We start from the raw sequence: 21863 nt of genomic DNA, 5'->3' as shown, positions 1-21863 counted from the left end.
TTATTTTGTAAACAAGTCTCAAATGCCTTTTGAATGTTCTTATACACAACATCAACCATGCAACCTTCATCAACCTCTCTGTTACTTCATCAAAGAACATGGTTAGGTTAGGCAAGCATGATTTTCCTTTGACAAATCCATATTGACTTTCATTTATTAGTGAAGTTACATACTAGTTACATACTTTTCCAAATGACAAGTAATTGTGTGCTGCTCTTGTAGCCACAATATTTATATGGCAACTCCAGTTCAGTTTCTGGTCAATGGTAACCCTCTAGGATGTTGATAGGGGGGATTCAACGATGGTAAAGCCATTGAATGTTAAGGGGAGATGGTTAGATTCTCTCTTGTTGGAGACGGTCATTGCCTAGCACTTGTGTGGCACGAATGTTACTTGCCACTTATCAGCCCAAGCCTGGATATTGTCCAGGTCTTGCTGCATTCCTACACGGACTGCTTCAGTATCTGAGGAGTTGTGAATATTGCTGAACATTGTGCAATCATCAGCAAACAGCCCTACTTCTGACCTTATGATTCAAGGAAAGTCATTGATAAAACAGCTCAAGATGGTTGGGCCTAGGACACTACCCTGAGGAACTCCTGCAGTGATGTCCTGGAGCTCAGATGATTGACCTCCAACAACCAAACTATTTTACTTTCCCCCCATCTGTGTCCCATCCAAAAAACCCTGTAACTAGGAATGTTGAGCTGCCATTCCTACCCTTCTTTAAGCAATTTTTCAGTAATAGCTGTGATATCATATCTCTAAATGTCTGTCAGTGCCCTCAGTTCATCTGCTTTATTCACTAGACTCCATGCATTGAAGAATATACCACTGATCACTCAACAACTCTTTTGTTGTCTATTTTCTAGCCTTTCAGAAAGAGCCTTCCAGACTCACTAATTTTCTGCCCTCCATTTCCAGCTTTGTCTCTCCTTTCTGAATCTAAGCTCAGGTTCCCACCACCACTCCGCTTCCCGCGCCCCCCACCACCCCCCGCACCTCCCAACTCAGCCAAGCTAAACACTCCCTAACAGCACTAGCACACCTCCTGCGGCAATATTGGTCTCAGTCACAGATCTATGGAGATGCACCCTGTCAGGCCTGGACTGCTCCCATCTACCCCCCAGAATCGATCCCAATGTCCGAGGAATCTAAAGTCCTCCATCCTGCACCATCGCTCCAGCCTTGCAATGAGCTGCACTATCCGGAGATTACTACCTTTAAGGTCCGACTTTCAATTCCTTTCCAGCTCCCGGAAATCTATCTGCAGCACCTCATCCCTCTTTTTGTCTATGTCATTGGTGCTGATATGGGCCACGACTTCTGGCTGAATGTCCTCCCTGCTCAGAATGTTCTGCAGCTGTTCAATTACATCCTTGACCCTGGCACCAGTTAGGCAAAATACCATGCTGGTATCATGTCTGTGGCCACAGAAAAGTCTAACTGTTGCCCGAACTATTGAATATCCTATCACTATTGCTTCCTCCTCCTCCCCGGTGTGCAGCTGAGCCACCGTTGGTGCCATGGATTTAGCTCTCCTGTACTTCCCTGAGGAACTACTGCCCTCACCAATACCGATTAGAGAGAAAGCTGCACTGAGGGGACACCTACACTACCTGCCTGGTCCTCCTTGACTAGCTGGTGGTGCCCCATTAGCTCTCTGCCTGCATACCCTTGGATGTAAATGCATTGGATGGAGTTCAGAGAAGGTTTACTGGACAAATACCTCGCATGGGCTGATGAGGAAAGTTTCGACAGGCTAGGCTTGTATCCACTGAAGTTTAGAAGATTCAGAAACGACTTGATTGAAATATATAAGATCCTGAGGGGTCTGGACAGGGTGGATGTGGAAAGGATGTTTCCCTTGTGGGAGAATCTAGAACTAAGGGTCACTGTTTAAAAATAAGGGGTCGCCCATTTAAGACAGAGATGAGGAGAAATGTTTTTCTCTCAGAGGGTCGTGTGTCTTTGGAATTCTCTTCCTCAAAAGGCGGTGGAAGCAGAGTCTTTAAATATTTTTAAGGCAGAAGAAGATAGATTCTTAATAAGCAAGGGAGTGGAAAGGTTGTCGGGGGTAGGCAGGAATGTGGAGTCGACGTCACAAACAGATCATCCATGATCGAATTGAATGACGGAGCAGGCTCAAGGGGCCAAGTGGCCTACTCCTGCTCCTAATTCATAAGCTGCAGGATGACCACATCTATAAATGTGCTATCCATATAGTTCCCAGCCTCGTGGATGCATGGCAGTGACGCCAGCTGCTGTTCAAGCTCCAAAACCTGGAACTCGAGCTGCTCCAGATGACGACACTTCCTTCACGTGTGGTTGTCCAGTTCACAAGAAGTGTCCTGGAGTTCCCATATACCACACGATGTGCATTCTTTGGGACTAAGGTGTGCTGCCATGCTTTTATTTATTAGATGAGTAGCTAAACTTACCAGAATTATACTTATGGCATAATTACTTGATGTATTATAAGTTATAGGATGGCTGAATTTAATATTTGCCTGTAACCTCCCCTGCCATCCCTCTTTGTGATGTAGCATCCTTCTCCTTTGTATTTACTGGCCACCCCTGGTCCGGACTCCACTGATGGGAACTATATATTTTCTGGTATGCATCACTTCACTATGTGGACCAGCTTCTCCACTGATACAGTTGGTGGTCCCAACTGAGGCAAAGATGGGAGAACTCCTGATGTTGGGGGGCTCAACCCCCAACTGTAACTCCTTGCCATCATGACACAGAGGTCACACACACACACATACCTCAGCCATGCCCTCTGGTATGATCAAGTGCCAAAGGCTGCAGACAGTGTGAGAAGGATGAGGAGGGCTAGTTTACCTTTGTCACAGTTACATAGGTTGTCATTTGCAACTTTGACAAGAGCCGTTTCAGTACTATACCCGTGAGGGATTCAAACATAGGGTTCCAAGAAAGATGGGCACAAATCTGGGAGGTGACAACACTTTTGAGGGATGTTGGATATGGGCCATTGCTTGCAAGGATGGAGGGGTCAAGGGTTGTTTTTTAGAGAGGGTTGATGATACCACTGCTGAATAAGGGAGGGCAGAACTTGAGAAGTGAGAACCATTAATGATGTCAACTGACATGAGATCCAGGAAGGCAATTAGGTGGTCAGTAGTTTAATGAGAATAGGGTCGAGTGAGCAGGAAGTGTGTCTCATGGACAAGATGAGCTTGGAAAGGGTATGAAGGGCAATAGGAGAGAAACTAGAAGAAGATAGAATTTCAGTACTGGAGCGGGAGGAGACATAGAGGAGGTTTGGCCTGGTGGGCTGGGGCAAGGGAGGGAAAAGGCAGAGGCATCTGATTAGATGGTCTCATCTTGGTGAAAATGTGATGCATGAACTTCTCATACTTGTTGGATGTGAGGGTGGAGGAGACAGGGGAGGGGGGTTTAAGAAGCAGCTTGCAGTAGAGAAACGATGTCGGGTGTTAGTTTTGCATTCCAGGATGATCCAGGTATAGTGAGCAGTTTTAGCAACTGAGAGCAGGACCCGTCAGTACTTTATATGATCCAACCAGATCTGGTGGGAACAGTTGTCTGCCATATAATTTCACACCTGTGTCCCTCGAACCTAAGGAAGTGATGATGGTTGTACCAGAAGGAATGACCAGGGTGAGAGAGAGTAATGGTTTTATTGGGGAGGAGGGGAATGAAAGCAGAGGTGAGGTGAGGGAAATAATCCCTCTCCCCTACTCTGTCCCCATAGCCCTGTTACTTTTTTCCATCCATTATTGAACCAATTCTCCTTTAAAGGTTTTTTTTTTGAATCTGCTTCCACCACTCTTTCAGGCAGTGCATTCCAGAGCAGTGCCGTGAACAACAGATGCCCCTCTACATTGCTTTCATTGATCTCACCAAAGCCTTTGACCTCGTCAGCAGACGTGGTCTCTTCAGACTACTAGAAAAGATCGGATGTCCACCAAAGCTACTAAGTATCATCACCTCATTCCAATATGAAAGGCACAATTCAACATGGTGGCTCCTCATCAGAGCCCTTTCCTATCCTGAGTGGTGTGAAACAGGGCTGTGTTCTCGCACCCACACTTTTTGGGATTTTCTTCTCCCTGCTGCTTTCACATGCGTTCAAATCCTCTGAAGAAGGAATTTTCCTCCACACAAGATCAGGGGGCAGGTTGTTCAACCTTGCCCGTCTAAGAGCGAAGTCCAAAGTACGGAAAGTCCTCATCAGAGAACTCCTCTTTGCTGACGATGCTGCTTTAACATCTCACACTGAAGAGTGCCTGCAGAGTCTCATCGACAGGTTTGCGTCTGCCTGCAATGAATTTGGCCTAACCATCAGCCTCAAGAAAACGAACATCATGGGGCAGGACGTCAGAAATGCTCCATCCATCAATATTGGCGACCACGCTCTGGAAGTGGTTCAAGAGTTCACCTACCTAGGCTCAACTATCACCAGTAACCTGTCTCTAGATGCAGAAATCAACAAGCGCATGGGTAAGGCTTCCACTGCTATGTCCAGACTGGCCAAGAGAGTGTGGGAAAATGGCGCACTGACACGGAACACAAAAGTCCGAGTGTATCAGGCCTGTGTCCTCAGTACCTTGCTCTACGGCAGCGAGGCCTGGACAACGTATGCCAGCCAAGAGCGACGTCTCAATTCATTCCATCTTCGCTGCCTTCGGAGAATACTTGGCATCAGGTGGCAGGACTATATCTCCAACACAGAAGTCCTTGAAGCAGCCAACACCCCCAGCTTATACACACTACTGAGTCAGCGGCGCTTGAGATGGCTTGGCCATGTGAGCCGCATGGAAGATGGCAGGATCCCCAAAGACACATTGTACAGCGAGCTCGCCACTGGTATCAGACCCACCGGCCGTCCATGTCTCCGCTATAAAGACGTCTGCAAACGCGACATGAAATCGTGTGACATTGATCACAAGTCGTGGGAGTCAGTTGCCAGCATTTGCCAGAGCTGGCGGGCAGCCATAAAGACAGGGCTAAATTGTGGCGAGTCGAAGAGACTTAGTAGTTGGCAGGAAAAAAGACAGAGGCGCAAGGGGAGAGCCAACTGTGCAACAGCCCCGACAAACAAATTTCTCTGCAGCACCTGTGGAAGAGCCTGTCACTCCAGAATTGGCCTTTATAGCCACTCCAGGCGCTGCTTCACAAACCACTGACCACCTCCAGGCGCATATCCATTGTCTCTCGAGATAAGGAGGCCCAAAGAGATTGAACCAATTCTCCTTTAAAAGTTTTTTTTTTTTCGAATCTGCTTCCACCACTCTTTCAGGCAGTGCATTCCAGATCATAGCAACTTGCTGTATTCAAAAAAAATTTGCTTCATGTCTCCTCTCGTTCTTTCACAAATCACATAAAATCCTCTCGTTACCAACACTTTTGCTACTGCAAACAGTTTTTCTTTATTTTGTCTATCACAACTGTTCATGATTTTGAGCATGACTATCAAATCCTGTCTACACCTTCTCTGCTCTAAGGAGATCAACCCCAGCTGTTTACTCAGGTCTCCACCGTTAGAGGTGCAGTCTCAGGTTCATTTGATTTACTCCATCTAATATCAAGAAATTGCAGAGTGCACTGCATACAGCACAACTATGGGCCCCAACAACATCCCAAATATAGAGCTGAAGACTTGTCCTCCAGAACTGGCTGTGCCCCGAACCAAGCTTTTCCAGTACAGTTACAGCACTGGCATCTACTCAACAAAGTGCAAAATTACGCAGGTATGTCCTGTTCAAAAAAGAGCAGGACAAATCCAATCCGACCAATTACCACCCATCAGTCTACTCTTGATCATCAGCAAAGTGATGGAATTTGTCAATGACAATGCTACAAGACTCATTTACTCAGTAATAACCTGCTCACTGATGTTCAGTTTGGGTTCTGCCAAGACTACTTGAATCCAGACCTCATTACAGCCTTTGTCCAAACATGGGGACAAAAGAGCAGAATTCCAGATGTGAGGTGAGAGTGACTGTCCTTGATACCAAGTCGACATTTGGCTGAGAGTGGCATCAAGGAGCCTTAGCAAAATTGAAGTCAATGGGAATCAGGGGAAATTCGCCACTTGTTGGAATCATGCCAAGAACAAAGATAGATGGTTCTGGTTATTGGAGGTCAATCATCTCAGCCCCAGGACATTTCTGCAGGAGTTCCACAGGGTCGTGTCCGAGGCCCAACCATCTTCGGCTGCTTCATCAATGACCTTTCCTCCATCATGAGGTCAGAAGTGGGGATGTTCATTGATGATTGTACAATATTCAGTACCATTCATGACTTCTCAGATACTGAAGCAGACCGTATCCAAATGCAGCAAGATCTGGACAACATTCAGGTTTGGAATAATAAGTGGCAATTAACATTTGCACCACAGAGGTGCCAGGCAATTACCATCTCTAACAAGAGAGAGTCTAACCACTTCCCCTTGACATCCTGGGGGTTACTATTGACCAGAAACTGAAGTAGGCCAGCCACATAAAAGCTAGATCTTCAAGAGCCTGTCAGAGGCTGGGAATTCTCTGGTGAATAATTCACTTCCTGACTCCCCAAAACTTGTCCAACCCTAAAACGCACAAGCTTTGTGTGTGATGGAATGCTCTCCACTTGCTTGGATGAATGCAGTTCCAATATCATTTCAGAAGCTCAACACCAGCCAGGGCAAAGCAGCCCACTTGTTTGGCACCCCAACCAACATCTTATCTATCCAATAAGAACAGAACATATGAAATAAGAACAGGAGAAGGACATTTGGACCCTCGAGCTGCTCCGCCATTCAATAAGATCATAGCTGATTTGATCGAGGACTCAACTCCACTTTCCTGTCTGCACCTCCATAACCCTTGACTTCCTTATAGTTCAAAAAATTGTCTCATTCAGCCTTGAATATTTTCAAAGACCCAGCCTCCACTGCTCTTTGCGGTACAGAATTCCAAAGATTAACGACCCTCTGACAGACGAAATTCCTGCTTGTGTCTGTGTTATATGGAGGACTCCTTATTCTGAAACTAGGGCCTCTACGTCTAGATTTCCCCACAAGGGAAACACATCCTCTCAGCACCTCCCCTATCATGTCCCCTCAGAAACTTATATGTTTCAATAAGATCACCTCTCATTCTTCTAAAGTCCAATGAGTATAGGCCCAAAGTGCTCAATTTGTCCTCATAAGGCAACGCCTTCAATCCAGGAATAAACCCAATGAACCTGCTCTGAACTGCTTCTCCTGCAAGTATATCCCTCCATGAATAGGAATCTCAAACTGTACACAGTACTCTAGGTGTGGTGTCACCAACACTCTCTCCAGTTATAGCAAGACTTCCCTACTTTTATACTCCATCCCCCTTGCAATAAGGCCAACATTCCATTTGCCTTCCTAATTACTTGCTGTACCTGCATGCTAACTTTTTGTGACTTATATGTGTGGACATCCAGATCCCTCTGCACCATATCATTCTGCAGTCTCTCTCCATTTGAATATTGTTTTGCTTTTCTATTCTTCCTACCAAAGTGGATAAACTCGCATCTTCCCACATATACTCCACCTGCCAAATTTTTCCCACTTACTTATCCTACCTATAAACCTTTGCAGTCCCTTTGGCTGAGACTTTATGAATCTCGCGGCGTTCCCGACGGTGGGACGAGAAGTTGGCCTAACTTCCACTTCCACCATTTTTCCCGTATCCCATGTAGTTCTATATGGAAATGAATGATGCAGCAGAGGGCACAGGAGACACATGCGATCATGTAGCGAGAATGGCCTTTCATTAGTGGAACCTGCCATCACTGGGTTTAGCACCATGACTGCCATGGGTATAAAGCATTCTGTGTTTGCAGCCTCAAGGAGAAGCAGTGTTTGTGTTCCATCAGTCTCTTTGGAGTGAGCAAAATTAAAATATTTTACTTAATTGTCAAAGTTTTTTCTTTCCTTAATTTGTCAAATCCAGCGCCAACTCCCCATTTTTGTTGTGCCCTGCAGCAAAATGAAAGCAAATGTCAGCCAGCAGGTAGTGTACCGCCCCATGGTTCAGTGATGCGTCCCTGCAGGTTTTCCTCCGGGCCATCAGGGAAAGGCGGGAGGCCCTCTTCCCTGCAGATGGACTCACAAGACCCTCCCTCCTAACCAAGTTGGCCTGGATGGAGTTAGGAGAGGAGGTTTTGAACCGTGGGGTGTCGCGGCGAGCCTTGCAAATCTGTTCCAGTGTTTTCCTCCCTTACTCCATGTCTTTCAGACAGAGGGTACACAAGCCATGTAGAGGAATGCGTTAGCAGCCTTGGTGCCATACACTAAATGATTGTGAACAAAGATGATGATTAGCATTGTTAATGTGCTTGGATGTGTTGTGTGAAAGTCAGTCCTGAATGAGTGATGTCGATGCAAGTATGCAATGATTGTGAAGCATGTTTTGACATGTCATTAAATCTGCACTGTCTCCTTCAGGACAAATGCACCCACAACCAGTGTGAGCGCACAAAGTCAGGTAGAGGAGTCCCAGATATCGGAGTGTCAGAAGTTGTGAGAGAGGAGGGAGGGAGAGCAATCGCAGATGGTGGGGCAGGATCCTCAAGGTGTAAAGATGAAGTGTCATCTTCACTCTTTCATCCATATGTTCACACCAGAGGAAAGTGTGTGAACTCATGTTCAGCTGATGCTTCAAGTGCCTCTTTGTGTTTCCACTGCAGGTGCCTGCACTCGAGTCACAGAACACCACGAGGCCCAATTTCCTCCTCTGGGGAGGAAGATGAAGCCAATTCCCCAGAGAGTGCACCGTCACCTGCCTCCTCTTCCACCTATGCCAGCGTCGATACATCCGCACAGTCCGTGGGGGGTTTAAGTTTAGAATCTGGATCACAAGCTGCAGGGCACGAGACAGATACATCCCAGCAGCTGAGGGAGCATGTGCCAGACGGGTCCCCTGACAATGGGAGGACTGCTGAGGACCAGGCCCATGTTCAGCCCCACACTCATGATGATCCCCTGTTTGTTGCTACAAGATATCTGCTGGATGTGCAGCAAAGCCATGTGGTAAATATGTCAGAGATGCTTGAGTTCATGTGTGGCTGTGCGCGCACCATGGAGTTGTCCATGCCAGCCATGATGTCTGCCATGTCCCAGGCATGTGCGCATATGGCTTCTTCCTCAGTCGAGGGTTTGGTGAGCTCCCAGGCAAGCCTGGTTGACCACACGAGCCATACGTGATCTGACCTGCACACCATCGCCGTTGCCATGGGCAACAGAGTCTAAGTGAGAGGGGGACGAATAACCTGGACCTCCCTTCAGGTACTCCTCCTCCTCCTCAGGGACATAGGCAGGTGCCATTGTGCACCCAGATGGAAGTGGAACACATGCCAGCTGCCCCGGGGCCTTCCTCTCAGGACACCCCCAAGGTAAGCGGTGTCTCATCCTCCCCCCTAACATTGAGCCCCTTACCTGCAGCAGGCGAGCACATGGGGGATGCTCAAACACCATTGCTGCAGACATAGAAACATAGAAAATAGGAGCAGGAGTAGGCCATTCGGCTCTTCGAGCCTGCACCGCCATTCAATATGATCATGGCTGAATGTCCAAACTCAGCATCCTCAGACCCCCAGTAGGATGGAGCCATCAAGGTCCCATTCCTCCAGAGAACTCCCACGACAGTCATCCACAGCATCGTGGCAGCACACTGAGCAGACTGCCTCCAACTCAGCTGCTAATATCAGGGTAGCACCTAGATGTAGTTGGAAAAAATGTATGAAGAAATAGTTTTGAGCATGAAGGTGGCATGGGAGCTGTAAATATTGTGCTCATATTTCTGAATTTTCAATACCTATTTATTTACTTTAATGTTTGATGCACTCTTGTCAATAATTTGCTTGGCTTCGTTTGAAAAGGAAAATGTTTATTGGAGGATTATGGTAGAACTGCATTGATGCTTGCAATACATTTCAGAAAGTGTCCATTGTCTATCTTGAATTTTGGTTTTAGCCTTCAGGCCTTATTGATGGCTGTTTCTCATTTGCATATTTTCTAATTGAAAAACTACCAACAGACCTTCCATTCGTGGATCAGTGGTCACACCTTGCTCTGCTTTCATTGTTGTGTCTTCAGTTCCATTGTAGCCCAGAGAAGATTAGATCTGCCAGTCATATCAATGAACTGCAATGTTGTCGCTTTCTCTGTGTGCAGGTTAATGCCTTGATGCAGGACAATACTTTCAATAGAAATGCAGGTAGTTTTCAATGAAGTTGATACCATACAGGCCGTTAGGCATATCTCCACTACATGTTCATGTACTGTTGTCAGAAAAGCCCTTCTTTTTGATTACAACAATGAGTAAGACCACAGGTGTATGTGAACATACTTGGAGAATCTTTGTTCTCTTCTCCCAAAGTTCCTTTTTGAAGTGGCTTATTGTTGGCTGAAATGAGAAAATATGAGGTTTTCCTTGTTGTCCCTTGCATGTCTTGCTATGGCCCTTATATCCATAATGGCATTATTTCCATTACTGTTCTCCTCCTCAACCTCTTCACAGTCATCTTCATCTGAGGAGGACTGGTGTTCCTCTGTTCCTCCATCTGCAGAAAGCTGCCATGTTTAATTGCCAGGTTGTGTATTGCACAGCAGACAACGATTATTCGTGGGACCCTCTGTGGTGTGCACTGAAGAGCCCCTCCAGACCAGTCAAGGCAGCGTTGATGGCTCTAGCAGATGCATGAGTCGCACTGAATCTCTCTTTAGCTGTGCTTTGGGGATGCCGCAATGCTGTCATCAACCATGTACAAAGAGGGTAACCCTTGTCACCCAGGATCGAGCCATCCACTTAGGCTAGTTCATCAAAAACTCTTGGCAGCTGTGATTTCCCCAAGATGTTTGAGCCGTCACAGCTCCCTGGGAAATGTGCGCAAACCTGCATTATTCTTCTGTGGTCACAAACCAGTTGTATGTACAAAGAGTGGAAGCTGTTGTGATTGACAAAGACAGCAGGCTGGTCCGGGGGAGCTCTAAAAGCCACAAGTACAGTCAATCACCCCTTTCAAACTAGGGAAACCAGCATGGCTGCAAACCTTGCTGCCGAGCTGTCTTCGTCTCCAGGTAAGTAGATGAAACCATTGGCATTACAAAATAGGGTATTGGTCTCCTCTTTGATATGCCTATGTGTCGCAGACTATGGTATGCCACATATGTCGCCCATTGATCCCTGGAAGGCACCACTAGCCAAAAGATTGAGTGCAGCTGTCACTTTGAGGGAAACTGACATGGGATTCCCACCAAACCCAAGTGGTTGCAGGATTCTAGAAATTTCTGTGACCATTTCACATGACATCCTTATGTGTCTCTGACATTGCCTCTCTAACATTTGAAGGTAATTTGTCCTTGTCCTCAGGATGCGATGACACACCAGTGCCCGTCTTCGATAAGGGCGTTCCTCGATGTTATCATTCGCAGCAGCCTCACCTTTTTGTTCTTCCTGTTGCTGGCATTCAGGCATCGTGCTTTGAGGGAAAAGGAGCTCTCCTCAGTCGCTCACTCTGCTCATCTTCCCATTGTATTGGAAAAATTATGTGTATGAGATCAATGTCTTAGCAGCTTTGCATCAAATGAAATAAGCAAAGTGTTCCAATTCAGCCTTCTGTTGCCAGTCAGCTAAACCATCAAGACAATGAGCGCCTTAAAATTGCAACCAGGTGGAAATCCCACCCAACATCATTTGTCTCCTCCCACTCGACTTGCAATCCTTGAGTGGCCATGTGGTTTACATTACTGTTTGAAAAAATAGTGCGTATACAATTTAGGGCAAGTCTCCCGACCTTCTAACCTCCTCCTGCCAACTTCCAGCCTGCACCCATCACCCTTGACCTCCCAATGTAAACTAAACCCTTCCGTCCATTACCATTGAACCTCTCCCCCATTACCGCAAACAACGTCACAATCAATTTATTCTTTTTTTATTCATTCATGTGATGTGGGCATCGCTGGCCAGGCCAGCATTTATTGCCCATCCCTAATTGTCATTGAGAAGGTGGCTGCCTTCTTGAGTCGCTGCAGCCCATGTGGTGTAGGTTAGGAAGGGAGTTCCAGGATTTTGACCCATCGACAGTGAAGGAATGGCGATATAGTTCTGAGTCAGGATTATGTGTGGCTTGGAGGGGAACTCGCAGGTGGTGATGTTCGCATGCATTTGCTGCCCTTGTCCTTCTGGTTGGTAGAGGTCATGGGTTTTGGAAGGTGCTGTCTAAGGAGCCTTGGTGCGTTACTGCAGTGCGTCTTGTAGATGGTACACACTGCTGCCACTGTTCATCTGTGATGGAGGGAGTGAATGTATATGAATGGCGTGCCAATCAAGCGGGCTGCTTTGTCCTGGATGATGTCGAGCTCCTTGAGTGTTGTCTGAGCTGCACCATCCAGGCAAGTGGAGAGTATTCCATCACACACTGACTTTTGCCTTGTAGATGGTGGACAGGCTTGGGGGAGTTAGGAGGTGAGTTACTCTCCGCAAGAATCCGAGCCTCTGACCTGCTCTTGTCGCTATAGTATTTATATGACTACTCCAGTTCAGTCACACACGACAGCGCACTGTCGGCAATGCTGCATGCCTTTATTTAAACCACTGCAAAAAAAAAACCCTTAGCAAATGTAATCACCTCTAAGTCTGCCAAATGATGCTTCACCTCCCGAAGGACGTGGATGAGCTTTCCGGACGTCGATGGTGGGCACTGAGGAAATGGCTTATTACCTGCACCAGATTCCACCCCCCCTCCCCCCCCCCCTTTACCCCCCTTCCACCCCCCCCCACCCCCGTCCCCTTCCCTGCTCCACCCTCTCAGCTCACCCCCTCACAACCCCGTCCCAGCCCGTCCCCCCCTCGCACCATCTTCACCCCGCACCCCCTTCCCCTGCACCCCCCCCACCCCCTCCCTCTACCCCTCCCCCTTGCATCCCCTCCTCCCACCGGCACCATCCTACACCTGTGTAGGAGCCCCAACAACCCCACTGCCTTGTGGGCGTCTCGGGAGAGACCAAGGCTAAGGGAGTAAACCCTAACAGAAAATCCGGAGCGGAACCCCGTAGGCGGTCATGTGTCACCTTTGGCATGTTTCCGGCAGTTCCTGCAGCCATACTGGTGCCAAACGTCGTGTCCTGCACTCCTTTGGACCCCACCAGAAAGGCCGAGAGGGGGGTTTTGACGACTGGGCAACTCTCAACCTCCATAAATTTGCCCAGGCATGCGCCATGGAGAGGTCACTCCATAGTTGCCTCACAGCGACTAAAACAACACGGAAGGCAGCAGTTACGGGTTATAAGTCCAGATAAATTGGCGTAGAAACTGGGCGCCACGGGTTGCCTTTGTCGGTGGGAGAGGTCATTGCACCTCACTGGACAGCTACCGCCCGCCTCAAACCGGGCAGCCCCCAGTCAATAAGGTTCTGTCCCGCCACAGTCTGCCTGCTTCAATGGGTGCTTGGAGCTCAGGGTCATTGCCCGAAAGGTGGACTGATACACCGCACCAAACAACATGAAAAAAGGAAAGAAGGTACCAGCCCTTCGCTTTGCAAGCTGGAACGTCAGAACTATGTGTCCTGGCCTGTCGGAAGACCTTACACAAATCAACGATTCTCGGAAGACCGCCATCATTAACAACGAGCTCAGTAGATTCAATGTGGACATTGCAGCACTTCAGGAGACTCGCCTCCCCGCGAGTGGCTCTCTAGCAGAGCAAGACTACACCTTCTTCTGGCAGGGCAGGGATCCTGAAGAACCAAGACAGCATGGAGTGGGCTTCGCCATCAGAAACTCCTTGCTCAGCATGATAGAGCCTCCCTCAAATGGCTCGGAACGCATACTGTCCATCCGACTGCTCACCACCTCTGGTCCAGTACACCTACTCAGCATCTATGCTCCAACACTCTGCTCCGCACCTGAAGCTAAAGACCAGTTCTATGAACAACTCCATAACATCATTAGCAGCATCCCCAACACCGAACACCTATTCCTGCTGGGGGACTTTAATGCCAGGGTTGGGGCCGACCATGACTCATGGCCCTCCTGCCTTGGGCGCTATGGCGTTGGAAGGATGAATGAGAACGGGCAGAGACTGCTTGAGTTGTGTACCTATCATAACCTCTGCATCACCAACTCGTTCTTTCACACTAAACCCTGTCACCAGGTTTCATGGAGGCACCCAAGATCACGTCGTTGGCACCAGCTAGACCTCATTGTCACAAGGCGAGCCGCCTTAAACAGTGTTCAAATCACACGCAGCTTCCACAGTGCGGACTGCGACACCGACCACTCCCTGGTGTGCAGCAAGGTTAGACTCAGACCAAAGAAGTTGCATCATTCCAAGCAGAAGGGCCACCCGCGCATCAACACGAGCAGAATTTCTCACCCACAGCTGTTACAAAAATTTCTAAATTCACTTGTAACAGCCCTTCAAAACACTCCCACAGGGGATGCTGAGACCAAGTGGGCCCACATCAGAGACGCCATCTATGAGTCAGCTTTGACCACCTACGGCAAAAGTGCGAAGAGAAATGCAGACTGGTTTTAATCTCATAATGAAGAGCTGGAACCTGTCATAGCCGCTAAGCGCATTGCACTTTTGAACTACAAGAAAGCCCCCAGCGATTTAACATCCGCAGCACTTAAAGCAGCCAGAAGTACTGCACAAAGAACAGCTAGGCGTTGCGCAAACGACTACTGGCAACACCTATGCAGCCATATTCAGCTGGCCTCAGACACCGGAAACATCAGAGGAATGTATGATGGCATGAAGAGAGCTCTTGGGCCAACCATCAAGAAGATCACCCCCCTCAAATCTAAATCGGGGGACATAATCACTGACCAACGCAAACAGATGGACCGCTGGGTTGAGCACTACCTAGAACTGTACTCCAGGGAGAATGCTGTCACTGAGACTGCCCTCAATGCAGCCCAGCCTCTACCAGTCATGGATGAGCTGGACATACAGCCAACCCAATCGGAACTCAGTGATGCCATTGATTCCCTAGCCAGCGGAAAAGCCCCTGGGAAGGACAGCATTACCCCTGAAATAATCAAGAGTGCCAAGCCTGCTATACTCTCAGCACTACAAGAACTGCTATGCCTGTGCTGGGACGAGGGAGCAGTACCCCAGGACATGCGCGATGCCAACATCATCACCCTCTATAAAAACAAAGGTGACCGCGGTGACTGCAACAACTACCGTGGAATCTCCCTGCTCAGCATAGTGGGGAAAGTCTTTGCTCGAGTCGCTCTGAACAGGCTCCAGAAGCTGGCCGAGCGCGTCTACCCTGAGGCACAGTGTGGCTTTCGTGCAGAGAGATCGACTATTGACATGCTGTTCTCCCTTCGTCAGATACAGGAGAAATGCCGTGAACAACAGATGCCCCTCTACATTGCTTTCATTGATCTCACCAAAGCCTTTGACCTCGTCAGCAGACGTGGTCTCTTCAGACTACTAGAAAAGATCGGATGTCCACCAAAGCTACTAAGTATCATCACCTCATTCCATGACAATATGAAAGGCACAATTCAACATGGTGGCTCCTCATCAGAGCCCTTTCCTATCCTGAGTGGTGTGAAACAGGGCTGTGTTCTCGCACCCACACTTTTTGGGATTTTCTTCTCCCTGCTGCTTTCACATGCGTTCAAATCCTCTGAAGAAGGAATTTTCCTCCACACAAGATCAGGGGGCAGGTTGTTCAACCTTGCCCGTCTAAGAGCGAAGTCCAAAGTACGGAAAGTCCTCATCAGAGAACTCCTCTTTGCTGACGATGCTGCTTTAACATCTCACACTGAAGAGTGCCTGCAGAGTCTCATCGACAGGTTTGCGTCTGCCTGCAATGAATTTGGCCTAACCATCAGCCTCAAGAAAACTAACATCATGGGGCAGGACGTCAGAAATGCTCCATCCATCAATATTGGCGACCACGCTCTGGAAGTGGTTCAAGAGTTCACCTACCTAGGCTCAACTATCACCAGTAACCTGTCTCTAGATGCAGAAATCAACAAGCGCATGGGTAAGGCTTCCACTGCTATGTCCAGACTGGCCAAGAGAGTGTGGGAAAATGGCGCACTGACACGGAACACAAAAGTCCGAGTGTATCAGGCCTGTGTCCTCAGTACCTTGCTCTACGGCAGCGAGGCCTGGACAACGTATGCCAGCCAAGAGCGACGTCTCAATTCATTCCATCTTCGCTGCCTTCGGAGAATACTTGGCATCAGGTGGCAGGACTATATCTCCAACACAGAAGTCCTTGAAGCGGCCAACACCCCCAGCTTATACACACTACTGAGTCAGCGGCGCTTGAGATGGCTTGGCCATGTGAGCCGCATGGAAGATGGCAGGATCCCCAAAGACACATTGTACAGCGAGCTCGCCACTGGTATCAGACCCACCGGCCGTCCATGTCTCCGTTATAAAGACGTCTGCAAACGCGACATGAAATCGTGTGACATTGATCACAAGTCGTGGGAGTCAGTTGCCAGCATTCGCCAGAGCTGGCGGGCAGCCATAAAGACAGGGCTAAATTGTGGCGAGTCGAAGAGACTTAGTAGTTGGCAGGAAAAAAGACAGAGGCGCAAGGGGAGAGCCAACTGTGCAACAGCCCCAACAAACAAATTTCTCTGCAGCACCTGTGGAAGAGCCTGTCACTCCAGAATTGGCCTTTATAGCCACTCCAGGCGCTGCTTCACAAACCACTGACCACCTCCAGGCGCGTATCCATTGTCTCTCGAGATAAGGAGGCCCAAAGGAAAAGAAAGAAAGAAAGAAACTCCAGTTCAGTTTCTGGTTAATGGTAACCCCCAGGATGTTGACAGTGGGGGATTCAGCAATCGTAATGCCATTCAATGTCAAGGAGAGATGGTTATATTCTCTCTTGTTGGAGATGGTCATTGCCTGGCACTGGTGTGGCACAACTGTTACTTGCCAGTTATCAGCCCAAACCTGGATATTATCCAGGTCTTGCTGCACTTCCACACAGATTGTTTCTTTAACTGAGGAGTTGCGAATGGTGCTGAAAATTATGTAATCATCAGCAATCATCCCCACTTCTGACCTTATGATTGAAGGAAGGACATTGATGAAGCAGCTGAAGATGCTGAGGAACTCCTGCAGTGATATTCTGGAGCTGAGATGATTGACCTCCAACAACCACAACCATCTTCCTTGGCGTTAGGTATGACTCCAACCAGCTGAGAGTTTTCCCCCTGATTCCCATTGACTCCACTTTTGCTAGGGCTCCTTGATGCCATACTCTGTCAAATGCTGCCTTGATGTCAAGGGCAGTCACTCTCACCTCACCTCTTGAGTTCAGCTCTTTTGTCCATGTTTGAACCAAGGCTGTAATGAGGTCAGGAGCTGAGTGGCCAGACGGAATCCAAACTGAGCGTCAGTGACCAGGTTATTGCTAAGCAAGTGCCACTTGATGGCACTGTCGACAACACCTTCCATCACTTTACAGATGATTGCGAGTGGATTGATGGGGCAGTAATTGTCCGGGTTGGAGTTGTCTTGCATTTTGTGGGCAGGAAATTTCTGGGCAATTTTCCACATTGCCGGGTAGATGCCAGTGTGTAGCTGTACTGGAACAGCTTGGCTAGGGGCACGGCAAGTTCTGGAGCACGGGTCTTCAGTACTATTGCTGGAATATTGTCAGGTCCCACAGCCTTTGCAGTATCCAGTGCCTTCAGTCGTTTCTTGATATCATGCGAAGTGAATCGAATTGGCTGAAGACTGGCACCTGTGATGCTGGGGACTTCAGGAGGAGGCTGAGATGGATCATCAACTCGGCACTGCTGGCTGGAGATAATTTATTCGTGCCATTCCCTCGCCCATGTTCCCCCTCCCGCTTACATTGAAATGCCCACTCTGACCCTTGATCTTGCTGTAATCCAGCTTAATATTGTTACTGAGGTCATTCCCCTCCCTATGATGAAGTAGAATTCGCATCTGCAAGTCTCGACCTTCCCCGCTACAGAATCCAATTGCCCCCATTGACTGTGACCATTTCCTCTACCAGCCTCTTCCCTCTGAATTCAGTCCACAGGTCCCTGACATTGACAGCACTCATCTGTCCCTTTATGCCCCTTATGACCATCTGTTGACTGTCATGCTCAAATCAACCCACCATCCCTGCAGCCGCCCACATGCAGTTTCAGCAGCAATAACAACCAATACACACCCTGGACGCTCCCCTCCTCCATGCACCCAATCTCCCCACCCTTTGTCCTCCCTTCCTCCCACCCTTGCTCCTCCATGTACACACCCACATGCCTTCGCCACCATCTCCTGAGAAGAGTCACCCTTGCTGGTATTGAGCCTGCAGCCAAGCATCCATTCCAATGATGACATTCCTTGTGCCAATGAGTTCAAGAAAGCAAAACACTGACCTCAGCCACAACTGTACAAAGCTGACTGTTGCACGCCTTGTTTAAACAAATGTGAACCAGGTGGTACGGAAATACCGCTCACTGTTAACATAATCTGGCAGGTAGGACTTAATTAGAAATAAGTGTAGGGCAATGAATATACATGGTATGGAGATCATGCAAAGCTGCAATCTGCCACGATGCAAGAAGAACCTCGGACCGCCACAAACACGCTGCTAACTTAATTCCGCTAAAAAAGTCCCACCATCAGAAATCCGAAAACACAACTCACAGCTGATTAAATCACCCAGCACCCACCAAAGCTGCTCGTACAGGGCAGATAAAATTCCACCCTTTGTGTCCTCATCACAATTTGCTTTCCCACCTATCTTTGCATCATTAGCAAATGTGGCTACAATACATTCAGTCCCTTTATTCCAGTCATTAATATAGATTGTTTGTAATTGAGGCTCCAGCACTGATCCCTGTGGCACTCCATTTGTTCGTTTGTCAACCTGAAAATGACCGATTTATTCTGAATCTCTATTTTCTGTTAGTTAGCCAATCCTCGATCCATGCTAACGTATCACCCACACTGCCATGAGCTGTTATTCTTTATGTGGCACCTTATTGAATGCCTTTTGTAAATATAAATATACTACATCCACTGGTTCCCCTTTATCAAACCTGCACTTGACATCCTCAAAGAACTCTAATAAACCTTTCAAATATGTTTCCATTTCATAAAACCATGTTAACTCTGCCTCATTGCATGATTTTCTAAATGTCCTGCTACTACTTTTTTCAGAATGGATTCTAACATTTTCCCAATGACCGATGTTAGGCTAACAGGCCTATAATGTCTGCCTTTCTGTCTCCCTCCCTTCTTCAACAGATGTTTTACATTTGCCATTTTCTAATTTGATGGGATTTGTCCAGAAACTAGGGAATTTTGGAAGATTACAACCAATGCATCCACTATCTCTGCAGCTTTTTCTTTTAAGACTCTAAGATGTAGGCCATCAGGTCCAGGGGACTTGTCAGCCTTTAATCCTATTAGTTTTCCCGGTACTTTTTCTCTCATGACAGTGATTTTTTTAAATTTACTCCTTTACCTTTGCCTCCTGATTTTCTAATGTTATTCGGAAGCTGTTTGTATTATCTAACGTGAAGAAAGGTACAAAATATTTGTTCAAAGTCTCTGTCATTTCCTTGTTTCCCATTATTAAATCCCCAGTCTCATCCTCTAAGTGACTAACATTTACTTTAGCGACTGTCTTCCTTTTTATATATGTGTAGAAGAACTGACTGTCTGTTTTTATATTTCTTCCTAGTTTGCTCTCGTGATCTATAATCTCCCACCATTATTTATTTCATCTTCCTTTGCTGGTTTCTAAAATTTTCCCAATCTTCTGGCCAACACTAATCTATGCAGCATTATACACCTCTTCAATTTAATCCATCTTTATCTTCCTTAATTAGTCACAGACAATTCATCCTTCACATAGAGTCTTTCTTTCTCAATAGAATATAATTTTGTTGAGAGTTATGAAATATCTCCTTAAATGTCTGCCACTGCTTCTCGACTGTCTTACTTTTTAAACTGTTTTCCCAGTCCACTTTAGCCAACTTTGTCTTCATACCTCTGTAATTGCCTTTATTTAAGTTTATTCCTCCACCACTGGCACACCCTGACTGCAATGTGTACCAACGAGAAGATGTACTGCAGCAACTTGTCAAGACTTGTTAAACAGCACCTTTAAAAATTTTGACCTCCACCACCTAGAAGAACAAGGACAGCAGGAACATGAATACCATCACTTGTATGTTCCCCTCCAAGTCATACACCATCTGACCTTGGAAATACATTGCTGTTCCTTCATTGTCACTGAGTCAAAATCCTGCAACTCCCTCCCTAACAGCACTGTGGGTGTACCTACACCACATCGACAGCCCACCTTCTCAAGGGAAATTAGAAATGAACAATAAAGACTGGCCTTGCCACATTTCACGAATGAATATGTTTCTTTATTTAAAAATCTAACCTCCAGAGCTCAATATCAACCATCCGTCAAACACTTCTCCCTGATCAATCTGAGCTTTAATCTTCAGTATCCACAGTCCCATGACTTAGATCCTGCTCTTTTATTGGTTTGCAGCCTTGTCAAACCAATGTTTGAAAAAAGTTGTTTGCGGAGACTGCACATTAAGTAATATTGTGCTTTGTAATATTCTGAATTGACAGTGAATCTTTGATGTAAGTTTATGTGATAGAGAAACGGCTCTGATCAGAGATTATATTCCAATGGTAGTGACACGGTGATCTAATCTGATATATTCTATTTGTGTTTGTACAAAATGAACAGCTCTGCCAGTCACTGGGTTAGATTTAATTCATGGAACTAAATAACAGAAAATATTTGAAACTTTTTGCAGGAAAACAACCAAACAAAACAGATGGTGTTGAATTCATTGACCAAGAAGGTAAGAGAGACCTGTAATAAACACTGTTGGTTTCATTGTACAGTATGTAGATTGTACTCCCAATGATTTTAAGAGAGAATTACACAGGTGATCACAAAAAAGTAATCGAGGGTTCTGATCTTCAGCCTGAATAACAATTAAGTTTTGAATGAACTCACTAAATATTTACTTGCCATCAGTTGGATTCTATACCTGTATAACTACACTTGATCAGCAGAATAATACATTGGATGTTGATCCTGACATTGTGCAATAGTGTAGCACCTCTGGCAGTGAATTGGGAGCCAGTTTTACATCTCTCCTGATTTCCACTGAGATCACTGGATATAAAAATGGGAAATGTACATCAGGCTGTCGATTCACTGGTCACTGATTTTCTTTCTGAAAAAACAAAATCACTAACGTTCTCTGACCAGCCACACAGGGAATTACTATAATATAGATATAGGAACATGTGCTCACTTCCTGTCTGTCAACTTCCTGCGTCACAGCTCAGGGATCACAACTGTGACATGAAAAGTCTCTGCTACACTGCCATTGATTGGCTCAAATTTCCTTTTGCGTAGTAACATCAAATCAGAATGCTGTATCTAGGTGCAGTGATGAAAATCTAACAATGAAAAGCAGAAGCTGAGAATTGAAGGTTTCACTATGTTGTAATGAGAATCTGTACAATTGTCTTGTTTCAGAATTTTTGATTATTTTCTCCTTCCTGGGGAGGGTTTGAGATGAACTATGTCTAAATGTTGTGTTTTAAAACCAAGTGAATCTGCGTAGGTTTTTGTAATACGCCAGAGTCTATTATTTGTATTTGAAAGAATCAGCACAGAAGGAGACAATTCGGCCCATCGTGTCTATGCCAGTTCTTTGGTAGAGCTATCCAATTAATCTCACTCCTTGCTCTTTCCCTGAAGACCTGTATTATATTTCCTTCAGGTATTTATCCAATGATGTTTTAAACGTTGTGCCTGTAAATCCCTTTATGGTAGTGATTGCACATCATAACAACTCACT

At 46.7% G+C, this 21863-nt stretch overlaps 1 protein-coding gene across 1 annotated transcript in view; it reads left to right on the top strand.

Moving 5' to 3' along the window:
* LOC137375508 (uncharacterized) overlaps window positions 1-21863 on the top strand; it is a 177666-nt gene that overhangs the window by 38674 nt on the left and 117129 nt on the right. Inside the window, exon 4 of the mRNA XM_068042881.1 lies at window positions 20802-20849. Coding sequence (XP_067898982.1) covers window positions 20802-20849 — 48 coding nt within the window. The remainder of the gene's footprint in view (window positions 1-20801; window positions 20850-21863) is intronic.

The sequence above is a fragment of the Heterodontus francisci genome, chromosome 11, assembly GCF_036365525.1.
Source record: "Heterodontus francisci isolate sHetFra1 chromosome 11, sHetFra1.hap1, whole genome shotgun sequence".
Taxonomy (NCBI): domain Eukaryota; kingdom Metazoa; phylum Chordata; class Chondrichthyes; order Heterodontiformes; family Heterodontidae; genus Heterodontus; species Heterodontus francisci.
The sequence above is the reverse complement of the archived record's forward strand: the minus strand, read 5'-3'. Positions and strand labels throughout refer to the sequence as shown.